Source organism: Ictidomys tridecemlineatus, chromosome 12, assembly GCF_052094955.1.
Source record: "Ictidomys tridecemlineatus isolate mIctTri1 chromosome 12, mIctTri1.hap1, whole genome shotgun sequence".
NCBI classification, from domain to species: domain Eukaryota; kingdom Metazoa; phylum Chordata; class Mammalia; order Rodentia; family Sciuridae; genus Ictidomys; species Ictidomys tridecemlineatus.
The window spans coordinates 68,576,223-68,602,914 of record NC_135488.1 but is presented as its reverse complement, the minus strand read 5'-3'; the positions used below and the strand labels follow the sequence as shown (position 1 = coordinate 68,602,914).

The window sequence follows — 26,692 nt, the reverse complement described above, 5'->3', positions numbered from 1 at the left end:
GAATTAGTATCCAAGCTGGACATGGTGGTGCAAGCCTGTGATTCCACCTATTTAGGAAGCTAAGGCAAGGAGTTTGAGGTCAGTCTAGGCAATTCAGTAAGAACTTGTTTCAAAATAAAAAATTTAGGCTAGGAATATGGCTTAGTGGTAGAGTGTTTGCCTAGCATGCATGAGGCCCTGGGTTTGATCCTCAGCACCAAAAAAAAAAAAAATTTTTTTTTAAAGGGTTGGAGATATAACACAGTGGTAAAGTGTAATAGTTTCACAGACTAGTTATTTGATGAAAGAAATCTATTTATTTATTTAATAGGCATAATATCTTTATTTTATTTATTTATTTTTATGTGGTGCTGAGAATCCAACCCAGTGCCTCATACATGCTAGGCAAGTGCTCTATCACTCAGCCCCAGCCCGAAAGAAAATTATTAAAAATGTTTATTGTGAGCTGAGCATGATGGCACAAGCCTATAATCCCAGCAACTTGAGGCTCAGACAGGAGAATCACAAGTTTGAGGCTGTCCTCAGGAACTTAGTAAAGCCCTAAGCATCTTAATGAGACCCATTTATTTTTATTTAAAAAAATTTAAAATTTTTTTTAAAGGGACCAGGGGTGGGGCTCAGTGGTTAAGCACCTCTGGGTTCAATCCCTAGTACCAAAAAAAAAAAGTTTATTGTGTATGAAATCACAAATGTATTGAAAATTTAAAACAATAAGCATTAACACATACCAGCAATGAGAATTTAGTAGTTGTTCAATACTGCACACAGATGGATGTCAGGCACATATGTACTGATGAGTTCTCTAAGAAATTCCTGCTATTTGGGAGCATGGCGTACTTGTACCAGGGATTGAATCCAGGGGTGCTGTTTTCTATTTTTTATTTTGACGATAGGGTCTTGCTAAGTTGCTTAGGGCCTTACCAAGTTGCTGAAGCTGGCTTTGAACTTGTGATCTTCCTGCATCAGCCTCTTCAGTCATTGGGATTATAGGCATGCACCATCGTGCCCAGCTGTGACATACTTTTTTTTTAATGGACACAATATCTTTATTTATTTTTATGTAGTGCTAAGGATTAAACCCAGTGCCTCACATGTGTGAGACAAGCACTGTACCACTGAGCTACAGCCTCAGCCCCTGTGACATACATTTTTAAATGTAAAATAGAGCATAATAATAAGAATCTAAATAAATTTTAATTTCCCTTTTTTTAAAAAACCTTTTAGGAAAGGGAAAAAAACGAGAGAAATGAATTACAGTACTGGGGTAGAGGGAGAAGATGGGAGGGGAGGGGAAGGGGGATAGGAAGGGCAGCAGAATACAACAGACACTAGTATGGCAGTATGTAAAAACGTGGATTGTAATCGATGTGATTCTGCAGTCTGTATACGGGGTAAAAATGGAAGTTCATAACCCACTTGAATCAAATGTATGAAATATGATATGTCAAAAGCTTTGTAATGTTTTAAACAACTAATAAAAAAAGTTCTAGAAAAAAAATTAATTGCTTTTAACAATTTTAGTTATAGAATATACTAATGTATCTAGAGAATACTGTAAAGTACTAATGTTTAAAAGTACTGACGTTCTGGAGAATATTTGGCTGAGACTAGAACCTGGTTATTCTTTGTTTCTAGCTCCCAGATGGACGCATTATTAAAGTTGGGGGAGAGAGATTTGAAGCACCAGAAGCTTTATTTCAGCCTCATTTGATCAATGTTGAGGGAGTCGGTGTTGCTGAATTGCTATTTAACACAATCCAGGCGGCTGACATTGATACCAGGTACATTAGAAATGATGGTTTCCAAATTATTTATCAGAAATGGATCTATTTATCAGTAGTTAGAATGAACAAGTTGTCTGTTATCTCATGTTATTAAACAAATTTTTGATAGGACAGTACTGGATGTTGAATAACATATAATACATGATTGTGTCTCAGAAGCCACTTTCTTTTTTCCACGTTTTTTATTGGTACTTTATGATTACACGTAATGGGGAGATTTGTTATTACCTATTCATACATGCACGTGATATAAACAATATAATTTGGCCAATATCGTTCCTCAGTATTTCCCCTTTCCCTTCCCTCTTTCCTACCTGTTGTCCCTTTTCTCTACCTACTGATCTCCCTTTTTTTCAGCAGATTCCCCCTTCTTTTCCTTTTTCCTTTCTAACTTCCACATAGAGAAACCATATCATTCTTGACTTTCAGAAGCCACTTTGTACTTATTTTGAAGTAATTTAATACCTACAGAAAACTCGTCTACATTCATTGTTTTAGTAATTTTAATGTTCTATACGTTTGCTTTATCATTCTTTTTTTCTCCAAAACCATTTGAGAGTTAAGTCAAATGCACCAGTTCTCTTTACCAGTTTGTTTCCTAAGAAAAGAAAGTACTCTCTTAGAAAGTCACAATGTGGCTGTCAAGTTTATAAGAATTAATTAATTTTTTAATACTGGAAATTTAACCTAGGACCTCTGCACTGAACTCCAGGCCTTTTTATTTTTTATTTTGAGACAGAATCTTGCTAAATTGCCCAGGCTGGCCTCAAACTTGCAAACCTTCTGCCTCAACCTCCTGAGCCGCTGGAATTAAACGTGTGCACCACTGTGCCCAGCTCTCTTAATCACCTTTTATCTGGTACAGTTGTTTGTCTTTCATGGCATTGACATTTTTGCAGACTACAGGCCAGTTATTGTAGAGAATTTCTCTTAATTGTGTTTGTCTATTTTCTTACAGTTAGATTCAAGATATGCATTTTTTGGCTAGAATACTATGTAAAATGATGTTCCCTTCTCAGAGTATTACTTTCAGAGGTTAGGGTTATTATTCATGCTAGTGTTAAGCTCTTAGTGAAATTTACTGTTTTTGCTTTTCTCATTAATAATTTGTAGAGAAATACATTGAGGCTGTGTAAATTTTTGTTCCTCATCACTCTGTCATTCCTGTCTCTGCCTTTGGCGTCCATGTGTGTTCTTTGCCTAAATCCATTTTTATTGTAATGACTGTGGAGAGTTGGTTTTTTAATTTATTTCTTCTGTTTTATTGATATTCCAGTGTAAGGAATTATTTTCCTACTCTGTTTTTCTTTTTTCTTTCTTTCTTTTATTTTTATTTTTTTGGTACCAGGAATTAAACCCAGAGTTGTTTAACCACTGAGCCACATCCCCAACACCGACCCCCCCTTTATTTAATTTTTTTAGGTTTTAATGAAATTTATTTTATTATTTATATGTGGCGTTGAGAATCGAACCCATTGCCTTACATATGCTAGGCAAGAGCTCTACCAGTGAGCCACAACCCTAGACCCCCAGCTCTATTTTTATGTTTTATTTTGATATAGGGTCTTGCTAAGTTCTTAGGGCCTTGCTAAATTGCTGAGATTGATCTCAAACTTGGAATCCCTCTGCCTCAGCTTCCTGAATTGCTGGAATTATAGATGTGCACCACTAAGCCCAGACTTCATTATTATTATTATTATTATTATTATTATTATTATTATTATTTTTAATCAACCTGGACTCATGATTTTACTCAGTGAATTATAATTTATTGCTGTCTGTTGTGATGCTTACATTATTCCTGATTTGGCCAATAGGAGTCCCTTCCAAGCAGGCTTCTGTGTCCTTTGACATTCCCCCCATCAGTTTTTATGTGTTTTGATATGTAGAACATTGTCTACACTATCAGCTATACAAAAAAGTATACCTAGTAGTACCTTTCCTTAGTCCTCCCTCTCTTGTAGGTAAATGATCTCATTAGTTTCTGGTTTGTCCTTTCTGTGTTTCTTATTGCTTTTCTTATAAAAAAGGTAGCTTACTTAAATACTTTTTTATAATTTTTTTTCACTTACCAATATATTTTAAATAATGCTATATCATTTCATCGAGTTTGTCTTCATTCTTTTTCCATTTGTGTAGTACTCTATTATGTGAATATATTCTATTTCATTCAATGAAACCCACCCCCTTGTTGCAGGGCAGGGGAGTGGTACTAGGAATTGAACCTCAGGACACTATCATTGAGTTACATCCCCATCCTTTTATTTTTTATTTTGAGAATCTCATCAAATTTCCCAAGATGGCCTTACATTTATGGTCATCATACCTCAGCCTTCTGAGTTACTGAGATTTCAGGCATGTGTACCTGGCTCAATGAATCTTTTATTATTGGTTAATAGATTCCAATATCATGATGACAAATAACATATGTGTGTCCGTGTGTATTGTATTGTTGGATGTGTATATTCTGACTGCTATGTCAACTGGTAAATGCATGCCTTTTTATTTTTTGTTGTTCTGGGGATTGAACTCAACCACTGAGCCTCATCCCCAGCCCTATTTTGTATTTTAATTTAGAGACAGGGTTTCACTGAATTGCTTAATGCATCACTTTTGCTAAGGCTGGCTTTGAACTCATGATCCTCCTGCCTCAGCCTCCTGAGCCACTGGGATTATGGATGTGCACCGCTGAACCTAGCATGCATGCCTTTTTTAATTGACAAAAATTGTCCTTCTGTTTGTACGTGATATTTTGAAATAGGAATACATTATAGAGTGGATAAATTTGAATTTATTAACTCCATACATTACTTCACATACAATTTTTGATGAGAACATTCAAAAATCTCTCTTAGCTGATTATGGTGGCACAGGTTTGTAATCCCAGTTATTTGGGAGACTGAGACAGAAGGATAGCAAGTTTGAGGCTAGTCTTTGCAACTTAATGAGATCCTGTCTCAAATATAAAGAGCAAGGGATGTAGCAGAGGTAGAGCTCTTCCCTAGCATGTTAAAGGCTCAGGGTTCGGTCCTTAATACCTACTCCTTAAAACTACTCAGTGATTTTTCAGGTATCTATTATTTTGTTATTAAATACAGTCATCATAGTATACAATAGAACTCTTGAACTCATTCCTGCTGTCTAACTGAAGTTTTATAACCTTTGATCAACATCTCCCTACTTCTACCCGCAGCCTGTGGTAACCAGTAACCACCATTCTACTCTCTGCTTCCATGAGTTCAAATTTTTGAGATTCCACATCGAAGTGGAATCATGTGGTATTTATCTATGTCTGACTTATTTCACTTAACATAATCTGCTCTAGATCCATCCAGGTTGCTATAAATGACCGTATTTCCCTTTTAAGGGAAATTATATTATATTACATATAATACTACATTTTATTTATCCATTTATCTATTAAGGGACACTTAGATTGATTCCATATCTGGGCTATTGTAACTGATATTGCAGCAAACATGGGAGTGCACTTGTCTCTTCAGCATATTGATTTTAAGTCCTTTGGTATATATTCAGGAGTGGATTGCTAAAGCAGATGTTAGTTCTATTGTTTAATTTCTTGAAGGATCTCCATTATCTTCCATAATGGCGGTACTAATATATGTACCTCCCACCAAGAGTATACAAAGTTTTCCTTTTCTCATCACCAAAAGTTGTATTCCATGTTTTTGCTAATAGCCATTCTCACAGGTATAAGGTGATACATCATTCTGGTTTAATTGCATTTCTTTTCATATATCAGTTGTTCATTTGTATGTGTTCTTTTGAGAAATGAATATTCAGTTCCTTTGTCCATTTTAAAATCTGATTTTTTGCTTTTGAGTTGTGTTCCTCATATATTTTGGATATTAACCATTTATCAGATGTATAGTTTTTCGATATTTTCTGCTATTTAATAGTTTGCCTCTTTACTCTGTTGTTTCTTTTGCTGTGCAAAAGCTCTTGTTTTATGTAAATGCATATATTTTTGTTAGGTACCATCAAATTCTCCTTCCCCCAGGAACATATGAGGGTAGTAGTTTTGCCCACATCCTTGTTCCAAGTTTTGTCAATTTTATTACTTTTAAATCACTCTGGTCAGTGAGAAATTAATCTGTCTAGTTTTAATTTGTATTTTTTCTCTCTCTTTAATGTGGTACTAGGGATCAAACTCAGGAGCATTTGGTATATATATATAGAGAGAGAGTTACCACCAAGCTACATTTCCAACTTGTTTTATTTTTTTTATTTTATTTAAAAAAATTTTTTTAATCTTTATTTTGTTTGTTTATTTTTATGTGGTGCTGGGGATCGAACCCAGTGCCTCACATGTGTGAGGAAAGCACTCTACTGCTGAGCTACAGCCCAGCCCCCAACTTGTTTTATTTTTAATTTTTATTTTTGAGATAGGATTTCACTAAGTTGTGGAGGCTGGCCTTGAACTTGAGGTCCTCCTGCCTCAATCTCCAGTCACAGGAATTTCAAGTGTTTGCCACCATGCCCTGTTTTATATATATATATTTTTATTATTAAGAGTGAAGTTACACCTGTAATCCCAGCAGTTTGGGAGGCTGAGGTAGGAGGATTGAGAGTTCAAAACCAGCCTCAGCAACTTAAAAGCAAGGCCTTATGCTTAAGGGCCACTTTTTTGCCATATACCTCTACAGTGGTGCTGGGGAAGGGGCCAATTTTTGTATTTTGTGTATGTGTGTGAATTGTCTGCTCCGTGGCTTTTGACTGTTTTATAGAATTTGTGTGTGTGTGGTTGTTTTTTTCTCTCTGTGTTGTTCATTTGTTTTACTTTTGTGGTGCTAGGTGTTGAATCCAGGCACGTTGCTAAGTACATGCTCTACCACTGAACTACATCCCCAACCCTTTCCTCCGTGTTTAAAAACTCATTTAGCTCTGTGATAACAGTTGCAGGTATCTTTCTCACTATTTGCTATTTGTTTTTTGCACATGGTGTTTTTGGCTGTGCAAAAATTTGTTTTTATTTAGTTATATCAAAAGATTTGAAATCTTATCTTTTGTTGCACCCAGAGCTTGAGTCATAGAAAGCTGTCCTCTATACCCAAATTATAAAGAAATTGACCCAGGAGCAATTTTGTAAAGCAAGTATGTGTTTATTCATTTATTTGTTTGTTTATTTCTTATGATGGCTGGGGAGAGATAATAATAGAAATGAATAAAAATAGCAGTTGGGGGCTGGGGATGTGGCTCAAGCAGTAATGCACTCACCTGGCATGCGTGGGGTGCTGGGTTCGATCCTCAGCACCCCATAAAAATAAAATAAAGATGTTGTGTCCACCGAAAACTAAAAAATAAATCTCAATCTCTCTCTCTCTCTCTCTCTCTCTCTCTCTCTCTCTCTCTCTCTAAAAAAAAAAAAAATAGCAGTTGGCTTACAACAAACTATAAGCCTAATAGAAGATGATAAAAAATCGAATCTGGCCTTCATAATTGTGGTAAATTCTCATGGTAATTATTTAGGCAGGTCTTTTTGTCCTTTGATTTAATGACATTAACAACAGAGTTACATTTAAGAGTGCATGCCCATTGGTGGTGATTAAAGTTCTGGCATTCCTAAAGCACATCAAATTTAGAACCCTTTCCACAGAGCTTGCATAGGAAAAATGGCACGACTGATTTTGTTTTGTGTATTCTGGATGCTGATATATATGTGCATATCACATGAAACCACATTTCACACGTGTGGCTTATGCTAACTTCATAATTCCTATTTCCACAATTAAATAGGAAACAGAGGTTTTCTAAAAGCCTTAGCCATTGGAGACAGGTAAAAACTGAGAAGCCAGTTGGAATTGGCTAAAAAATGGAAATGACCCAGCCTCCAAACTTTATTGTGAGAAGACTCTCTCAGACTCTCATCAAGATTCTGTTACTGGGCTGGAGATGTGGCTCAAGCGGTAGCGCGCTCGCCTGACATGCGTGCGACCCGGGTTCGATCCTCAGCACCACATACCAACAAAGATGTTGTGTCCGCCGAGAACTAAAAAATAAATATTAAAAAAAAAAAAAAAAAGATTCTGTTACTTTTACTACATGAAGATATTTTAGATTTGATTTTCTGAAATCATAGCCAACAGCAGCATATTTAAAAAAGTAGAAAGGGACTGACTGCTAGGAGAAGCAGACACATCTATCTTTCTAGCCAAATAATGAAAGACAGCCTTAAGGCACAAGAACAAAAGGGAAAACTAAAAGGGCAAATGGAAAAATTGAAAAGTGGGAATTCAGTGAGAGTACAGTATAGCTAATCATAGTAAACACACATATCCCCGTGGCTTCAGGGAAACACTGTGATAACAGTCTAAATACTGGAGGTTTTCAATGTAAACCGTAGTCACTTATTACATATGTAATAAGTGTATCATGTGCTTTTAGAAATATTTTCATCAGATTTTAATACTTTATATGTAAAGAGGACTTGTTCTCCAATAGCAGTTGCAATAGCAAACATTTAGCCCTGTGGTTTATGTGTGGTATTTTATTTAATCCGCCCAGCAGCCCCCCTGAGGCTGACATAAATTAACAGTAACCCTAGTACCAGATATAGTAGTGAGTTTGAGGCCCCCAAAGGATCACTTGAGCCCAGAAGTTCCAGGCCAACCTGGACAATATAGCAAGATTTTGTCCTTTAAAAAAAAAAAAAATTAAAGAAAATAAATAGCAGTAACCCTGACTTAACTGTTTTCCTAATCTGAAACCCCCAAATGAATACCTATTGTCTCTTCTTAGATCTGAGTTCTACAAGCACATTGTGCTTTCTGGAGGATCTACTATGTATCCTGGCCTGCCATCAAGGTTGGAACGAGAACTTAAACAGCTTTACTTAGAAAGAGTTTTAAAAGGAGATGTGGAAAAACTTTCTGTAAGTAATAACAATGCAGTAGTTAATGTTATTTTAGAACCATGTAAAGAAGCTTGTGGATCTTTACAACCACCAGAGGGAGCAAGAAGTCTTCCTAAACAAATTCCTGCTGCAATGAAGTGTAGCCTGGAAGTAAATGGTTCAAGGTAAATTCTATCCAAGAATGGTGTTGCTACCAGGTCACCACTTATTTAGTGCATTGAGGTGACCAGGTCCAGGCCAAATGTCCTAGTTCAACAACACACATCCTGGACTCCAGCATGCCACTAAGTGCAGAAGGAGAATCTGATATACTATGAAACAATAAATGTTCCATTTGGGGTATTGTTTTGTTCTGTTTTTAACTTTTTGAATATGTAGTTGGCCTTCAGCACTACTCTTAGCCTATCATAATTCTGACTTTAGGTTATTTTCTGGCAATTTGTTACATGTCTTATCTCTCCTATCATATGTTCAGTTCTTGTGCATCCTTGTAACCATCATTAGCTCTTAGAACAGACTTTAACTGGTCATTGTTAATGTGTACATTAGAAACTTTTACACTGGGGGTAATTGATGCTTCTTTGGCATATGCCCTCCCCTGTATCCAAAAACAAAAAGAAAAACAAACCAAAATGCTGTGGACTATATGAAGTATGCTATATATTTTATGTACTCAACTAAGAGTCTTTTAATCTTGAGTTAATCTCTAAGCTTTGTTTCACTGTCTTTGGTCATCTTTTTTAGATAATGAGATTATATATTATGGAGTACTGTATGTTTTGGAAATACTAATGTTACATCTTTCACAGATGACTCAAATTGAAATTAAATTGAGTATGGACTTAACATATGTTAAACAAATTAAGACTACAGGAGCCATGTTGTCTAAGTACTTTGCTCATTTTTCTGATTTTATTGAATTATACATATAATTTAAAATCCATCACATAGGATCATTTATTTATTCAGCAAACATTTCTTGGACTCCATCTAGGTGCCAAACATTGTTCTAGGTGCTGGTACAAACAAAATAGTGGTAAACAAAATAAAGTCCCTGCTTTTAGTTTAAGTAATATATCAGTGCTATAATGAAAAATAAGGTTAAAAGCAAAACAATGTTAGTGGTTGGAGAGGTGGTATGTTTCTTTATAAGTGTGATCAGGAAAGACCTCTCTGATAAGGTCTCTCTCACTTTTAATGAGAGACCTGTATCGATCAAGGGAAAAGTCTTCCAGGGAGGAACTTAAAAAAAAAAAAAAAAAGTCTTGAGAGGGTTTTGAGTAGAGAAATGATAAGATTTGATTTATGTATTAAAAGGATAAGTTGGCTATAGTAAATAGACTCGTAGAGGGGAAGGAAACAAAGGTAGATGGAGAAGCATAGTTTGGAGAAGTGAGATGGAAATGTTAGAGGTTTAAAATGGAGAAGGTTGAATTGGTTTCCTGAAGAATGGAACAGAGAGTGGAGAAATGCAATAGGATTGCCATTTAGCACTCAGGCCCTTTTTAGGTTAGTGACGCGTTTACATTTAAAGCAAGTGGTTGATTTTCTTTCCTATCCAACTCAGCTGCTTGAGGGTAGGTGCAAAGTTGAAAGGTGATAACCCAAGTTGGTATTTGCTAAGTGAGTATAAGAGGAAGAGAAGAAGAAAGTTACCAAGAATCTCAGGAAATGGAGAGAATATGTGCATTCATGAACCAAGAATAGGTATGAGAGGAAATAACCTGGAGATGTGTAGATGTCTGCAAGAATCTATAGATAACAGGACTTCCACAAGGAAAATTGATGGATGGAGTAGTTGGATAGAATGAGTTTCAGAGCAGCTGTGGAGTTCAGGGAGGAGGGAGATAAAAGAAGCAATGAAGAACAAGAACTCCTGTTACCAAACTAGGGTTAGGAAGGTAGTATGAGCAGAAGAATAGCAGCCAGTTGTGAAAGCTGCAGGCGAAGCAGTGTGTCTTCAGCGGCTATTTAGTTTCCCTTGGAACAGAAGTGGGTACATTACAGCCCTTGTTAATTTTATTGGAACATAGCTAGGCCCATTTGTTTACAATAGTGTTAGCTATTGTTATATACTGTGTATGGCTGTCTTCTGGCTACATATGGGTGTAGCAGCCATAAACCTGAAAATCCCCAAGTATTTACTGTCTTAGCCCTTTACAAAAGAACATTTGCCAACTCCTATTTAATAGCAAAGAGTAACAGTAGGTTGGTCTCAGAATTGACTAATGAGTAAATTGTTTCATAGATTATCAGATTCCTAATTCTATTTATTGACATAAAGCCATAATGCAGGAGGACATAGTTACTTTTAAGTCTTTTTTGCAGAATTTGTGACATAAAATAACTATGTCATTTGAAGGTTTCTCTTTCAGATATTGACTATACAGATTAGGATTTATCCTTTTTAGACAATTATAGTAGCTACAGAGTATAAAACTTTTCTCAATTGTCTTAGTTACTGTGTTCATTTTCTCCAACATCCCCATGATTTGTTTTGACCATATTTGGCCTTGTTTATTTGAAGAACATTTCATTTGAATTTGAGACCTTAGAAAGTGAGCTTTCCTTACAAGAAAAGAACTTAAGGACTGTGGGTGTGGCTAAGTGTAGAACCCTTATGTAGGGTGCACAAGACCCTGGGTTCAGTCCCTAGCAGTGGAAAAAAAATAAGAAGGAAGGAAAGCTGGTTCAGTGTTACTCTGGTGTCCTCAACATCATTGTCCATCATCTGGTATTTTGACTCTTGGTAAGGTGATTGGTTGTGTAACTTATCTGTCAAGTCAGTGTACTTTTTTTTTTTTGGTACCAGGGATTGAACTCAGGGGCACTTGGCCACTGAGCTACATCCCCAGCCCTATTTTATCTTTCATTTAGAGACAGAGTTTCACTGAGTTGCTTGCCTCAGCCTCCCGAGCTGCTGGGATTACAGGCATGCGCCACCTTGCCCTGCTCAAATCAGCATGCTTTGGAGAATGAAAGGGGGTGCTGTTAAAAATGAGACAATAGGAGTGAATTGAACTGTTCCAAGTACATTAGAGTGGAGCACGGGAGAAATTGCTAAATGTTTCTGGGCCTCGGATCCCAAATCCTGCTGTCCTACTTATATTATGGGTTGTTTTTAGATTCAGCAAGTGAATATGTGGAAAAAGTCATTTTCATGAAATAGAAAGCCCTATGTTTACGTGACATTTTATTATCCTTTCTTCAGAAATTTAAGATTCGAATTGAAGACCCACCTCGCAGAAAGCACATGGTCTTCCTGGGTGGCGCAGTTCTAGCAGATATCATGAAAGACAAAGACAACTTTTGGATGACCCGACAGGAGTACCAAGAAAAGGGTGTCCGCGTGCTGGAAAAACTTGGTGTGACTGTTCGATAAACTGCAAGGCTTGTTCCAATCACACCCCTAACGCTTTCTTTCTTCCTTTATTGCCAATCTTTGAACTCATTCAACTCCAGGACATGAAGAGGCCTCTCTGTGCCCTTTGACTGAAAAGGTCAAGTTTTATTCTGGTACCTTGGGGAAGGTTTGTTGGTTTTTTGTTTTTTTTTTAAATGAGTTAATCTGGCTGTTTAATATAACCACTTCCCTGCAAACACAACCAGGGGGCAAAGGGTCCTGTCTGCTGCTTTGTTTCTTCTAAGTAGGCATTTAGATAAATCCTATAGGCTTCCTATTTTCACTTTACTGCTCTAATGTTGCTAGTTTTAGTCTTTAGCACAATAGGTGGTATGCCTTTATTAGCATAAGAAAAACTTTTACATATTACTGGGGTGTGGGGGTAGTGAGGGATGGATGGGTGGGCAGCCCTGAACCCTTTAGGGCTTTTCTCTGTAGTGTTGCGCTTTCTACAGTTACTGCTGCAGCTCTAAGTGCTTTAAATCTTCTCCTATTAACATCCTAGGGAAATGTTAAGCTCAGAACTAAAATGATTTTTTTGCCTGGTGGGGGGAGTAGGTAATCTTTTGATTGTGATTTTTTTGAGGTTTTCTGCTGGAGGTATATAAAATGAACCTTATTTACAGTACTTTGATTTGACAGATTTTCTTCTTTTTGTCTGCCTGGAACTGTTTCCATATCATATTAAAAGCAAGTATATTATTCCATTACTATGTGGCTTAGGGATTTGTTTATTTTGTTTATTTCAAGTCACCCATGTTACCTGGGACTAGACTCCCAGAATCTATCAGTGGAAAAGTAACATTTAAAATGCATTTTTTAACTCAAATTACAGATAAAAAAAAAATGCTTAAGAGCTGGCGTTTTCTAAATGCTTATTTATTCCAGAAGCTTTAAGATAACCCATTGCCAAGTACCATTCTTGCAAATTTTCTCTTATATAACTGACCAGTGCTTATTTAATAAAACAAGCAGATACATGTAAATAATTACTGGCAGTAGGTTACAATTACTGGTTAAAAATAACATTGGCATATGGGACTTGTTGCCAGTTGTAATTTTCATTTGTTTTTTGTTTGTTTGATTTGAACCCTGGAAGTGGAATAAAATTTGACTATTTAAAATGTTGGCAAAAAAAAAAATATCAAGGCTTAAATGTGTATTTGTACTGAAAACTAATAACTGCCAATTCTCAGCCATCTTTTATGCTTGAAAGAAGAGTGGTTGGAATGTTGTGAATGTTAGCAGACTTTCCTGCATGTGTCAGAAAATCCTATTTATGAATCCTGTCAGTATTGCTTGCTGTCTGAAAAAATATCAAATCCAGGCGTGAGTTCTTTCTAAATTTGAAAAATAATAAGAAATTGTATTAGGTTCTGTGGGGAAATGTTTTCCTTTAAAACATTCTTCACTAATAATGGGTTTGAAATTTGAAAGAAATGGTCTTTTCTTTTCTTTTCTGTGCTGAGGATTGAACCAAGGACCTTGTGCATGCAAGGCAAGCACTCAACTGGCGAGTTTATAGCCCCCGCCCCAAGAAATGGCTTAATTTTTTAGTGGCTGAAATCAGAAAAATTGGCTCTCTTTTTTTATGAGAAAATTTAAAAGTTTGTGGAATAAGCAAAAAAAGGTTAGTCTTAATTATGCAACTTCTGTTGTATTGTTCACTGATTTACCTCAGTTTGAACAAGTAAGTTTGTGTGCATGCTGGACATGCTTCAGTACCTTTGAACAGCCCTTGAAGAATGTCTACTAGATTTTGGGATGTGGCTTTCAGAGTCGCTTTGAATTTTCAAGTATTCGTAAATATGTTTTTTTAGAAATTCTCCAACATTTTGAGTCCTGGGCTTGTTAAAGGACACATGTACTGTATGTAGAAACAGTAGAACCTACTGACTGTTCAGTTCAGATCAACTCTTGGCCTTTGGTCGTGATTTTAAAATACAGGAATAGAAAACAACAAAGAATAGGATGGACTCTTAAGTAACAAAAAGAGTATTTACGAAATTGTCCCTTGAATGTAGATTTTGTTTTTATTTCATGATTCTGCTACCAAACATGACAGTTAAAATGGTATATTTATATATACGTGTGTGTGTGTACACACACACACAATAAAATTCCATTTTATAATTTTCCTATCTTATTGAAGTGATGCATTTAATAGTTTGGACGTTGGGAGGTATTATGTTTCATTGGAGTTGTCAGATGTGAGTCCCTCAGAATTTTTTTTTTAAATTCTGCTTTAAAACAAATATGATTTAGCTCTTGAAACTCATTGTCACTGAGATTTCTAATAGTAGTTAAATTCTTTTACTTTAAAATTAGAATTGCCAATGCCTTGAAGAAAAGGTTTCCTAGAAAACATGGTATTGGATGGTAACTTTTACACAGTTCTGAGCACTGTCTGGAAAGTATTTTGAAAAATGAATGGAAAAACTAAACATTCTAAATTTAACACAAATACACTTCTTTTTGATTCAGAAAATAAAATCAGATTTTTCACAGTAAATTCAACTTTTGTCTTTGTTTTTCCTTTTATAGTGTTTCTTTTATTTTGTTTTTATTTATACTTTTAATTTTTGCTAATCCAAGATGGGTTGAAAATTTTATGCTGGTTGTTAGATCAAGTTCAGTTCACCATAATGTGCTATTATTGACAAAACTCACTTCTAGTATGATTTTTAGATAAATATTTTTAAAAAATTAGAAATGAGGGCAAATTACATTTATACTAGAGATTTTTTTTCTTCGACACAGTATTTTCGTTCCCAAGGTGGCTTTCACAGTATTATCAATGCTAGATAGACCTGTATGTAACATGCTTCTTACGGACATTTTCAGCTCATCTGCAGACTTTTAGGCATACTCCTAACAAAATAACTAAAGCAGAATGAAAATATCTGACTGACCTGGACCCTTTTTTTAATACTAGCCTTGGGTGGGGCGATGAGAGCTGGGAAGCAGGCATGAAGTATTTTTGTTTTTCCTTAATGAACTTTTATACTTGTTATTCTTTCACAGCCTGAGTCCCTCAGAACATCCTGAGGGTTACCTCTGGTGTCTTTTCTGAGTTGCCAGAAGAATCATGTAGTGGCAGGATCTCTATTGATAGAGAGAAGGGATATAATCTCAATGCTCTTTTTTTTTTTTTTCCTTTACCACAAACTTTGACTACTGTGAATTTATTAACTCCTGCTGATTTTAGAACCATCAAAGAGGGTATCTAGCTGAAGTGAACCAGAAACCAGTGTTGACATTAGCTTAGTATTACCATTTGGGGGTTAACCACTGAGCGACAACCCTATTCCTTTTTTTTTTTTTTTGGATACTTCTTGCTAAGTTGCTTAGGGCTTCACTGAGTTGTTGTTGAGGCTGGCTTTGAACTTGAGATCCTTCTGCCTCAGCCTCTTGAGTCACTGGTATTACAAGCATGTGCCACTGTGCCCAGCTAGTTCTGGCATATTTTAAGGTCACTTTTCCCCTCTGGCTCAAGTTCCTTGGCCTATTCAAAGATGGAAAATGCTACATCTGAGGTAAGTGGATTTGCTAAGGAAATGGACTTAGGAAAACACATTTGCATGTGGGAATACCCACCTATAAGGGCAAAATTAGTGCCTAACCACTGCATTATAAGGAACCTGAGTCATAGAATAGAAGTAAATGAGTTAGGGAAGACACAAACAAGGCAGCTATTATATAAATTTCAGTGAATTGGACATTAAACTTAATACCACACCCCCCAACTTTTTTTTGGTAGAACAGGGGATTGAACCCAGGGGCACTTTACCATTGAGCTACATCCCAAGTCCTTTTGATTTTTTTTATTTTGAAACAGGTCTTGCTACAATGCTGAGGGGCCTGCTAAATTGCTGAGGCTAGCCTCGAACTTGTGAGCCTCCTGCTTCAGCCTCCCAAGTGCCTGGGATTACAGGTGTGTGCCACTGCATCTGGCCAAATTTAATGTTTTTTAAAACATCTTTGTTTCCATTGTTTTATAACTGAAATTAGAAAAAAGAAAACTATTGAACCATATTTAGTTTTTTTTTTTTTTTTTTTTTTTTTGGTGCTGAGGGATTGAATTCGGGGGCACTCAACAACTGAGCTATATCCTCAGCCCTATTTTATATTGTATTAGAGACAGGGTCTCACTGAGTTGCTTAGCGCCTTGCTGTTGCTGAGGCTGGCTTTAAACTCTGGATCCTCCTGCCTCAGCCTTCCAAGCTGCTGGGATTACAGGTGTGTGCCATCATGTTGGCCCATATTTACTTTTTTTTTTTTTTTTTAATCTGTTTTGTGTTTTTTTTGTTGTTGTTGTTGTAGGTAGACTATCTTTTGTTTTATTTATTTATTTTATGTGGTGCCGAGGATCAAACCCAGTGCCTCATGCATGCCAGGCAAGTGCTCAACCACTAAACTACAACCCCAGCCCCCTATATTTATTTACTTTTGTTTAAATCCTCTATGCTATGACAGTGACAAAAAGTCTACTTACTATCTCAGTTTTCATTATCTGCAGATGTAAAGTATCTGACTGGGTAAGGGGAAATCCAAATGATTTCTCTCTTTTGGCAGAAGGGACTTTCTACATTATTCATATCTACCCCTTCAACTCCCACCCACCAAGGAAAGACTGGAAAAGACTGTATAATGAAAATGAAATTAGGCTGGGGGGCGGTGATGTCTCAGTGGTAGAGCAAGTGCTTTGCATGTCCAAGTCCCTGAATTTATTCCCAGCACCTAAAATAAAATGCAATCATATCACCTTTTCCTCTTTAATACGTTAACTATCCTATAGGAAATGCTATAGCTGGAGTATAATTATCTAAACTTTAAAAGCAAGGACTGGGGGTTTCTTTTGGTGCCTGCCTTGCATGTACAAGGCCCTGGGGTTGAGCCCCTGCATTGCAAAAATATAAAGGTTCTGAAATCCACTCTGGACCTACAGAATCTGGGGCGATGGTTTGCTTCTTTTCTAGCTTTCATGCTCGTGCTGTAGGGTGCTAAGATGATAATCAGACTCCAAAGGATGAACCACCCACCCACTCCTACAAGCCCTTGCTTTCTCTTTGTTGTAAAAACTCAGAAAAGGAAAGAAGCCTTGGAAAGCTAGAACCACTTAGAGACTAACTCCCAGAGCTGGTCTCCAGTGTGCTGACCTCCACCCCCACCTCTCACAAATGAATGCTCAAGTAGGTGATAAACATCCTTCACTCAAAAGACAAATGCAAATTATGGGAAGGTTAAAGCATCCTCTGTCACTCATTTGTGTGGATTGAAAGGAAGTCCAGAGACTCTCACACCCAAGGACGGTTAGCAGCTCTTTGTGATTTAAGTGAAGAGAAGGTCTGTAACTGTCCTGAAGGGCTTCTGAGTCAATATTTAGTTTTTAGAATAAGACTTGAATCCTGGGCAGATGGGAGTTGAGTGGTACAAGTGGTGACATAGCAGAGTTGCTTTCTCCTCACAGCTCCTTCATGAATGGAAGTGATTTGCAGTTTGGCCAAGAAAGCTACCTGCCTGACAACTCTACTTCTGGGGAGGATGTATTTCAAGGTGCATGCTACTAATGAGCAAATTTTTGGATGCATCTCTACATAATTCCTTTGTCTTTTGACTGGATTTTTAGAATATTAACCCAATTGGATTCCAAAAGTTGGAAGTTTGTGGAATTATTTTAGTTGATACTAGTGCAAGAGAAGGGAAGTTTAGCCCTCCCTGCATTTGCTTTCTTGAGCCAGGGATAATTTCAGCCAGAGATTTGAAAAAGGGTGTGTGCTGAGTGTGTACAACTGTATATTAAGTTAATGTCCCATATATTTATTTTTTAAAAATACTTTATAGTTGTTGATGGAACTTTATTTTATTTATTTGTATGAGGTGCATGTTAGGCAAGCACGCTACCACTGAGCCCCAGCCCAAGCCCCAACAATATATTTAAATATACAGTCTCCCTTGGTACCTGCAGGGGATTGGTTGGTTTTAGGAGCCCCACACCCTGCCAACAGATACCCAAATCTGAGGATGCTCAAGTGTCATATGACATGACATAGTACTTGCTCATTCCCAAATGACTTATAATACCTAATGCAGTGTCAGTCTGTGTTGGGTTTAATCCCCAGATACGGAACCCACAGATAGGGAGGGCAAACTGTATAGTAAGTATAAAATGACCATATATGGTAAATATATTTTTATATATGTTATACATTAAATATCTTATATACAAACATTAAGTACTAGCTGCAGATATGTGCATAAACAGATAACTAGTGTTTAGGGCAGGAACCCTACGGAGCATTTTAAGGATCCTTTAAGGTTAGAAAAAATAACTTTTATTTTGTCAACCCAATTATATAGCCCATACCAGTGAACTTTTATAAGAGTGTTATCTAGGCAGTATACAGTTGATGATAGGTATATTTTCTTACTATTTGTTTGCCTGCATATTCCATTCTTACAATTTGAACCATGAAAGCTTCCCTTAAATTTACCATTTTATTCTAAAACACACAACAAATGTCTTCCAGCCTTTTAAGCACTATCTGATAGTATAATTCATTACACATGCAGATCAGATAATAGAAATCTTGTTAGTCCTATCGGACATGATGGTACATGCCTGTAATCACAGCTACTGGGAGCTATGACAAGAAGATTGCAAGTTTGAGGCCAGATTGGCATTTTAGTGAGATCCTGTTTCAAAATTTAAAAGGGGGCTGGGGATGTAGTGCTGGTAAAGCACCTCTGGGTTAAATCCCCAGCACTTAAAAAAAAAGGGGGGTGGGGAGAAGAAAAAAAGAAACCTTGCTGTGAAATTTGTGGAAGTGTTTAATTGTTCATAATTACCAATAGTCCCCTATTTTTTTCAGTGCTGGGGATAGAACCCATAATCTTACATATGCTGGGCTACACTTTAATTTTAATAACTGCTATAAGTACATTTCTTTTTTTTTTAAATTTTTTAAGGAGAGAGTGAGAGAGGAGAGAGAGAGAGAGAGAGAGAAATTTTAATATTTATTTCTTAGTTCTCGGCGGACACAACATCTTTGTTGGTATGTGGTGCTGGGGATCGAACCCGGGCCGCATGCATGCCAGACGAGTGCGCTACCGCTTGAGCCACATCCCAGCCCCAGTATTATTTACTTTTGTCAAATACGTAAGATATAGGAGGTACTAGGAAACTGTTTTCTGATTTCAGCTATTTTTTAAAAAAGTGGTATAACAATTTCATGTTCATTTCTTTAGTTTTGGTTAATCCTCTTGTCTCAGAAAAGAGTTGGATAAATAATGATACTTTGCATTTCTTACACACAACACTCTTTTAAGCTTAAACATTTTTATCTGTTCATACCATTCAAAAGAAGGTAAGATTTGTGATGTGCGCCAACAAAAGTTCCTTCAGTTTCTTTAGAAAGAATAAGAAAGACTTCCTTGAACATTCTAAATGAAAGTTTTCTTTGTTTTGTTGCATTTGTGGATTTGTTGAATAAATACGTGAGAGGGGAGATTAATGTACTGAAATTCCCATGTTTTAAGAATCTAAAGAGGTCTGGATTTATGGTGCCTTCACCCTCATCCCCACCATCAAATCAGTGACACTGGAAAACTTTTGTGTATGGCCCAGATCACAAAAATGTTTGCTGCTCCCTAGATCCCCTCACTTTTTAAAATAAAATGAAATACTAGAGAGCACCTTAAATTCTTAGAGGCCTCCATTTGCTAAATGGTAACTTAAACCAAATGGCAGCTCACTCCCATTCACTGGTTTTATTCAGAAGCTGAGACCTTTCATTGGAGTTATTACTTTCAAGAATAAACCCTGTATCCTTCAGGCCCTGAGCTTGTCTGCTAAAATAATTATCTGCAAGGCAGCCCGGGAAAGAATTGCATCTGCAAAAGGCAGGAAGACAAGGTCAGGAGAAGAGGAGGAGATAAACCCTTTGCTTGACTCACAGCTGCCCACCCTGCAGAGGAGCAAAGCCTGCCAAGAATATCCACGCTGATTTATGAAGGAGAAATGAGGAAACCATTTACTCCAGATATCTTGGATTTGTGACAATATTGGCGTAAATGATTTCCACTTAGACTAAAGAATTCCTAGTCTTCACGGTGTTCTGCCTCCCCTCCCAACCCCCAACCCCAACTAGCGCCCCCACACACACCCCTTCCTTTCCTTTCTAGCAACATTCAGGTCAGTGCTTCTCAATCTTAGGGATACATAAGAATCTCTTGGGAAGCTAATTACAATACAGATACCTGGATTTACCTCCAGAAATTGAGACAACAGTCTTAGAAGGGGTCCTTTGAACTTGGAAAAACATGAATCAGAAACCAGGACATTTTTTTAGGGAGTCAGCTACAAACTGATAAGAATCTCAGTACGTTTGTCCAAAGGTTTCAGTAATTGGAAGTTATTCTAAGAGAATGAGGCAAAGACTCAGTGCCTAAAAGATAGTCACCAGGACTCTTGGGAATCCTGGGGTTTACTGTACAGGGCTCCTCCTGTGCCTTCATTTTACAAAGGAAAGTCCAACCAGTCTCATCTATTTCAAAGGGCCTTTGTTTCCGATTCCTCTTGGGAGAGGAGCTGCACTTTCCTGCCTTGTTTTACTGCCTTTTGGAGACAAGAATGCATCTTAAACAAGTGTTTATTGAACTTTTAAAAGCGCCTTGACTTTCTGTGGGCAGAGCCAAAAGAGGTCATCTGGCCCTAAAATTAACCCTAGGAATCAATAACAACAACAGGGACACAACAGAAAGCTATAACCATCGCTATTTATTGAGTACCCACTAAGTGCCAGGTGCTGTGCCTTAAGTACTTTACCAGCATTCTCATTTAATGCAAGTACGAATTTCTCATCTTCACTTTATAAAATGAGAAAAGGGAGATGTAAGGAACAGTAAGGAACATTCACTCATTGGGAAGCAATGGCACAAGCCTGTAATTTCAGCTACTCCAGAAGCTGAAGCAGAAGGATCACAGGTTCAAGGCCAGCCTCAGCAACTTAGGGCCCTGTCTAAATAAATAACTAAATAAATGGACTGGAAATATAGCTCATTACTGTCCTTCCTCCCAAAATAAAGGATCGATGACTCAGAGCTTGGAGGTCATAGAGCCAGAGCTGACCTGAAGCATCTCTTGCTTCTCACACCTCATGATCATTTTCTCCTGTCTCTGTGTCCATCTCTATCAATTTGGGAGACTTGTCTTGACCCTATCCCTCACTCGAGAGGCCTCAGGAACAACGTCTTTTATGTGCCTTAATTTAACTCCAAGTTAATCGAGTGTCCCCCAACAATTAAAAAAAAAAAAATCGAGTGTCCCCAGCCTGGAGTGGTTGGTGTCCCAAGTGCAGTTTCAAAAGCGCTTTGATATGAAGTGCCTCACAAGAGGTTGCTCTTCTGTTTCCAGCAAATCATTCCCATGAAGAAAATTAAGTGGAAGCCCTGGGAGTGAACAAGTGCACGGGCCCGTTGGCCACTGGCATTTAGATCGAAGGAGCTTGTCACACTTAGGAGATTGATCCATTTGGGCTTTTGCCTTGGTAGGCTTAGCTTTTGCATAGCAGGTGTTCGCTCTGGCCCAAGGCCCTGGATTTAAATCAGAACTTGACAAATGAGTCAATGGCGTTTTCAAACTCTCCACTCACAACAGGAAGGCAAGAAATGGAAAGAATGTCAGCTATTAAGGTTCACAGTGGCTCCTGGAATCCCAATGGCCCTTCAGAAGAACACTTGGGAAGGAAGCATTTGAATTGCCTGGCTTTCCTAAGAACTTGCCCTCTGTTTGTGGATTCACTGAGGGTGGCAAGTGCATGAGCACTCTGGGGGTGGGGGGAGGCTCTTGTCAGTGGGGACAACTTATTGGAAGGCCTCCTGCAAGGGGCTAAGACATGCAAGAGGATGTTGCCTTCTGGGAGACAGTACCTCCGCTTCCACGCAGAGCAGCTGCACATTACTTAAGAAGCAGCTAATTTTGCTCTCTGAATTCAAGGATGTTTCCCAGATCTCCATGCTCTGAATAGCAGTGTTGTTCAAGGTGGCCATTATTACTTACATCCTCCTCTGGCCAGAAGCTGAGGGAGGAGTGGGATCTAGGTCTCCCATCACTACTACAGGAGGACATGATTACTGGTTATCCTATCTCTAAAAGCCCTGGGGAGGAAAGGGTAGGAAGGAAGGAAGGAAGTTGTGTAGGATAAACAAAACAAAGCAAAACCCCCAAAAAAAAGCCGCAAGAAAGTACTTCAGATGTGCAAGAGTGTAATTCACACAGACTCATGGGATATTTGAGGGTTAGGACCTGGATTATGTGTTTTCACATGAAATGAGAACACCAAGAAAGGAGTGGGATGACTGGCTTGGTTTTTGAAAGGCCCTGAAAACAGATTCCTTTTAGGTTTCTTAATATTTAGTCCTATCAAAGCCTATATATAAATAGTTCAAGAACACATCAAGCAAGTTTAACCATAAGACCATTCACATTGCCAATCTGCCTTTAGTTTTTCTTGTTGGGATTAAATAGTTTACGTGATTTTATTTTAAAATCACATAAACTATTTACTTTTATTAAAAGTATACTTTTATTAAAAGAAGTGAATATTGTGATTTTAAAAAGTAGTGAGGCACGGGCTGGGGTTGTGGCTCAGTGGTAGACCGCTTGTCTTGCATGTATAAGGCACTGGGTTCTCTCCTCAGCACCACATAAAAAATAAAAGATATTGTATCCATCTACAACTAAAACAAAATGTTTAAAAAAGATAGGCACTATTTTTTTTTAAAGTAACTGGACTGGTTGGTGCATAGTAACCTTCACAATTCAATGCTTTTACAATATGAGATTCATCAGGGCTTGCCACACCTCAAAGATGGTTTTCTTTTTCAACATCTTAATGGCCATTTGGATGAAACCAAACAACACCTTTAAAAGCAGGAGTGATGGGGGCATTTTAACAGGCTGTGAAATTATCTCAATATTAAGTGCTCCAAGAATTACTAAGGCAAATGGCATGCCGTGGTTTATGCAGCTGTCCTGCTGAGGGGGCTTGGGGGCCAGCTCACATGGGAGCCAAATTTTTTTGCAGGTTTTGTATGTGTAGATGTGTTAGTTTGAAGTTGATCTGTCAAGTTGAACTTGGCAGTGAACAAAACAACAAAATAAACCTGAAACCAGCTAATGACAATGTTAGTTTTCAGTTTGAACAAAATATATTTGAAATTTTACATGTGTTAAATTGACTTCATAAGAAACAAATACCCTCATTGCTGCACTAGATAACCTTATTTTACCCCGTGTTAGTTATAGTCATTGGACCACAAAGCTGGCCTGTTCAACTCAGGGGTCTGAAATGATCTCAGGCTGCACTTCTAAATCAACTAGTGATGGGCAAAGCAACTGCCCAAGACATTCTGTTCTCAAGTTAGAGAGCTTGAAAGGGGCTAGAGGGCTGTTCACTCCTTCCTTTTTGAAAGTAGCCCCGCAAAATTGCTCTGAAACCAGTGACATTTAAAATCACTTGTATTTGCATGAAAGTCACAGAGTTGGAATTTAGAGAACCGAAGTGTTCTGCAGGGTTCTAAGGAGGCGGCACAGGGCAACACTGTATTTCCCCAAGAGTGCTCCTGAGCAAGATGCCTCACATCCCTCTGATTCAAACAGTTAGGGAAATGCAACATAAATGTCCCTGGCAACATGTCACAGTTTCCCAGAAGTCCTGTGGGAAGGAAACTAACTGGACTTTATCTGGGACAAGGGATCTCTTTATCTCCTTCCCTCCCTCCTTCTTTCTCATTTCCCTTCTCCCTCCCACCTGCCTCCTGGGCCCACCACCTAGGACTACTATGCAAAGCACACTCTGGGACATCCTGATGTCAGCCACCACCCAGCCGTGTAGCCAGGGCCACACTGCACATTCCTAGGCCCTGTTTCCTCCTCTGTAAACAACATGTTTCCAGGTGCTTGGAATAATTACCACTCACACTCCCTTCTTCAGAGATTCACTTTAGAACCAAGATTCAAGAGTTTTCAGGGTTGGGGCTTTTTTTTTTTTTTTCCTCCTTCATATTCAGAATAAGCTTTAGAATGCTCAAATCACAAAAGACAGGAGAGAAGACGACCTCACTAGCAGGGCGTGGTGATATATATATATATATATATATATATATATATATCTACAATCCCAACGACTCTAAAGGCTGAGGCAGGAGAATTGCGAGTTTGAGGTCAGCCTCAGCCATTTAGCAAGACCTTATTTCAAAATAAAAACTGAAAAAGGGCTGGGGACATGGCTTAGTGATTAAGCACCCCTGGGTTCAATCCCAAGTACCAAAAAAAAACCAAAAAAAAAACCACCCAGAAACAAATGAAAATAAAAACAGCTGGGTTGTATGCTCAGTGTTAAACACCCCTGGGCTCAATCGCTAGTACCAAAAAAAAAAAAAAAAAAAGCAGTGGCTCACTAATAAATACCAAGACAATTTAGAAACTGGGAATTTTTCCTGTGTTTGGCTAGCTGTTCCCACATGATATTGGTCATGACTTGTGGCCACTAACCATCTTCACTAACTCTTCCTATATTTAGGGGCTTTTCTACATTATGTGACATTCTGCCTTCCTAAGAAGTTGGTAACTCACCCTCCTACCCTTTTCTTGTGGCTGGGATTTGCCCATCAAATAGTGCCCCTTGAGAGGAATTGCTTCCTATCCAGGCATTTGGACTGAGCTAAGGTGCCTGGTGCCACAAGGGGTGCTTCTTATAGCATCAGAAGTGTGAGTGGTGGAGACTGTTTAGCAGGGAGGTGGCAGGAGCCCCTTCTGAGGGCCCACAGCGTGGTTGGGCCTTATTCCCAGCTGGATGGCCTCCACCCAGTCTCTGTGGCCCTCCTGGAGATTCTGTGAGCTCCCAAATATCCCTTAATAGTTTATTTTCTGTTTAAATCATCCAAGGCAGGTTATGTTGCTTGCGACTTAGACCCTGACTAATATAGGTATATCCTGCCAAAAATGACTGGGCTGTAATTCTGTCTTAATGAAACGGTGCTCAGCAATGAAGAACAGGGAGGTAGTTCCAAAACATTTGGTTCAGTAATAGAGTGCGTTTTTTTCTCTACCATATCTAGGATAAGAGCTCTATACCACATGGAGTAGGCATTCAATATTTATCAAATCAAAGTCAACATTCCTTTTCAAGAGAGGCCTCATTCAGTCCCTCCATCTGGTAGGATGAGATTTTGACTTCAGATTTTCATAGGAGCAGAAGGTGAAAAGAACAGAGAAATCATTCAGCATATCCTGCCGGTTTTTCCCCCACCCTATTAATACAATAAGATTAATAAAAATCCCAAATAAATTTCCAGGAACTGTGAAGGGGTTTATAAATAATACTGAGGTAAAACAAATTCACAGGAGGGTTTTCCCCTTCCTTAGAACAGCTGGGAGTAGAGTGAGAAGGGAGTCAGTAAAGGATCAGAATTTTATTTGTGCCTTCTCTGAAATAAAGCAGAAGTGTTAGAAGCCAAGAAAACCACTATGAAAAGTATTTTCCTTAATGTCAGGAGACTGTGGAATTGTTTAATCAAGTAATCAAATATTTTTAATTCATTACCTGAGCTGAGCGCTCTGCTGGCTGTTGTAAGGAACACTGAAGCAATATTTAATTTTTTTCCCATGCATTTGAGAGTAGCTTGAAATAGCATACCTCTTTACCTCTTAATGCCTCAGCATGTATTTTCCTAAGAAGAAAGACATTTTCTTACATAAAGTACAATTATCAAATTCAGGACATTTAACATGGATACAGTAATTTTTTTCCTAGTCCATATTCCATATTCCAGTTTTATCAATTGCCGCCTTAGGGCTTGAGAGCATCTCCTCCACCAAATGCAGAATCAAATTCAGCATCACAGACAACACTTAAGTGTTATATCCGTTTTGTTTTCTTTATTCTGGAACAGTTCCTCAATCTCTGTCTGTCTGTCTCTCTCCCCCTCCCTCCCTCTTATTTATTTATTTATTTAGTAATGCTGGGGATGGAACCCAGGGCCTTGTGCATGCTAAAGGCAAGTGCTCTACCACTAAGGCATATCTCAATCCCTTTGTCTTTCATGACATTGAAATATTTGAAAAACAGAGGCCATTTATAATGACTTCATGGAATGTTCCTCTATTGGGGGTTCCCTGATGTTTCCTCAGGACTGGTTTCCAGTGAAGTGGTCCTGCCAGAAGACCACATCAGTGAAGCTGGCATGTGTGCTCAGGTGTCTCAACTGCATAGTTGCCATTTTCTCCTTGCAATTAATAATCCATCAGTGGAGTGATGTACTCTTGTCTTTTAAGGGACTGGAGACACTGCAGGAGTCAGGGAGGCTGCAGGGGTTAGCAATGAGAAATGGCTCAAGTGTTTCTGACTCCCATTCCCTAGCTGTAAGACCTTATCTGTAAAGTGAGACAATAATACATCCTTTCAGTGTCGCTGAGTGGCTAAGTCAACCCGTGAGGGGCTTGGACTTCTACAATTGCGAGCATACTTCTCCTTCTCCTCTACCTTTTCAAAATTCAATATCAAGGACAGTGGTTTGTTGACTTCTGACTGTTGTTTCCAGTGCTGAGTTCAATCCCTCGTACCAAAA

General features: G+C 38.1%; 1 protein-coding gene across 1 annotated transcript in view; it reads left to right on the top strand.

Moving 5' to 3' along the window:
- Positions 1-14,573, top strand: part of Actr2 (actin related protein 2) — a 40,723-nt gene extending 26,150 nt beyond the window's left edge. Inside the window, exons 7-9 of the mRNA XM_005322075.5 lie at positions 1,636-1,781; positions 8,544-8,676; positions 11,870-14,573. Coding sequence (XP_005322132.1) covers positions 1,636-1,781; positions 8,544-8,676; positions 11,870-12,040 — 450 coding nt within the window. The 3' untranslated portion in view covers positions 12,041-14,573. The remainder of the gene's footprint in view (positions 1-1,635; positions 1,782-8,543; positions 8,677-11,869) is intronic.
- The last annotated feature ends 12,119 nt before the right edge of the window (positions 14,574-26,692 follow it).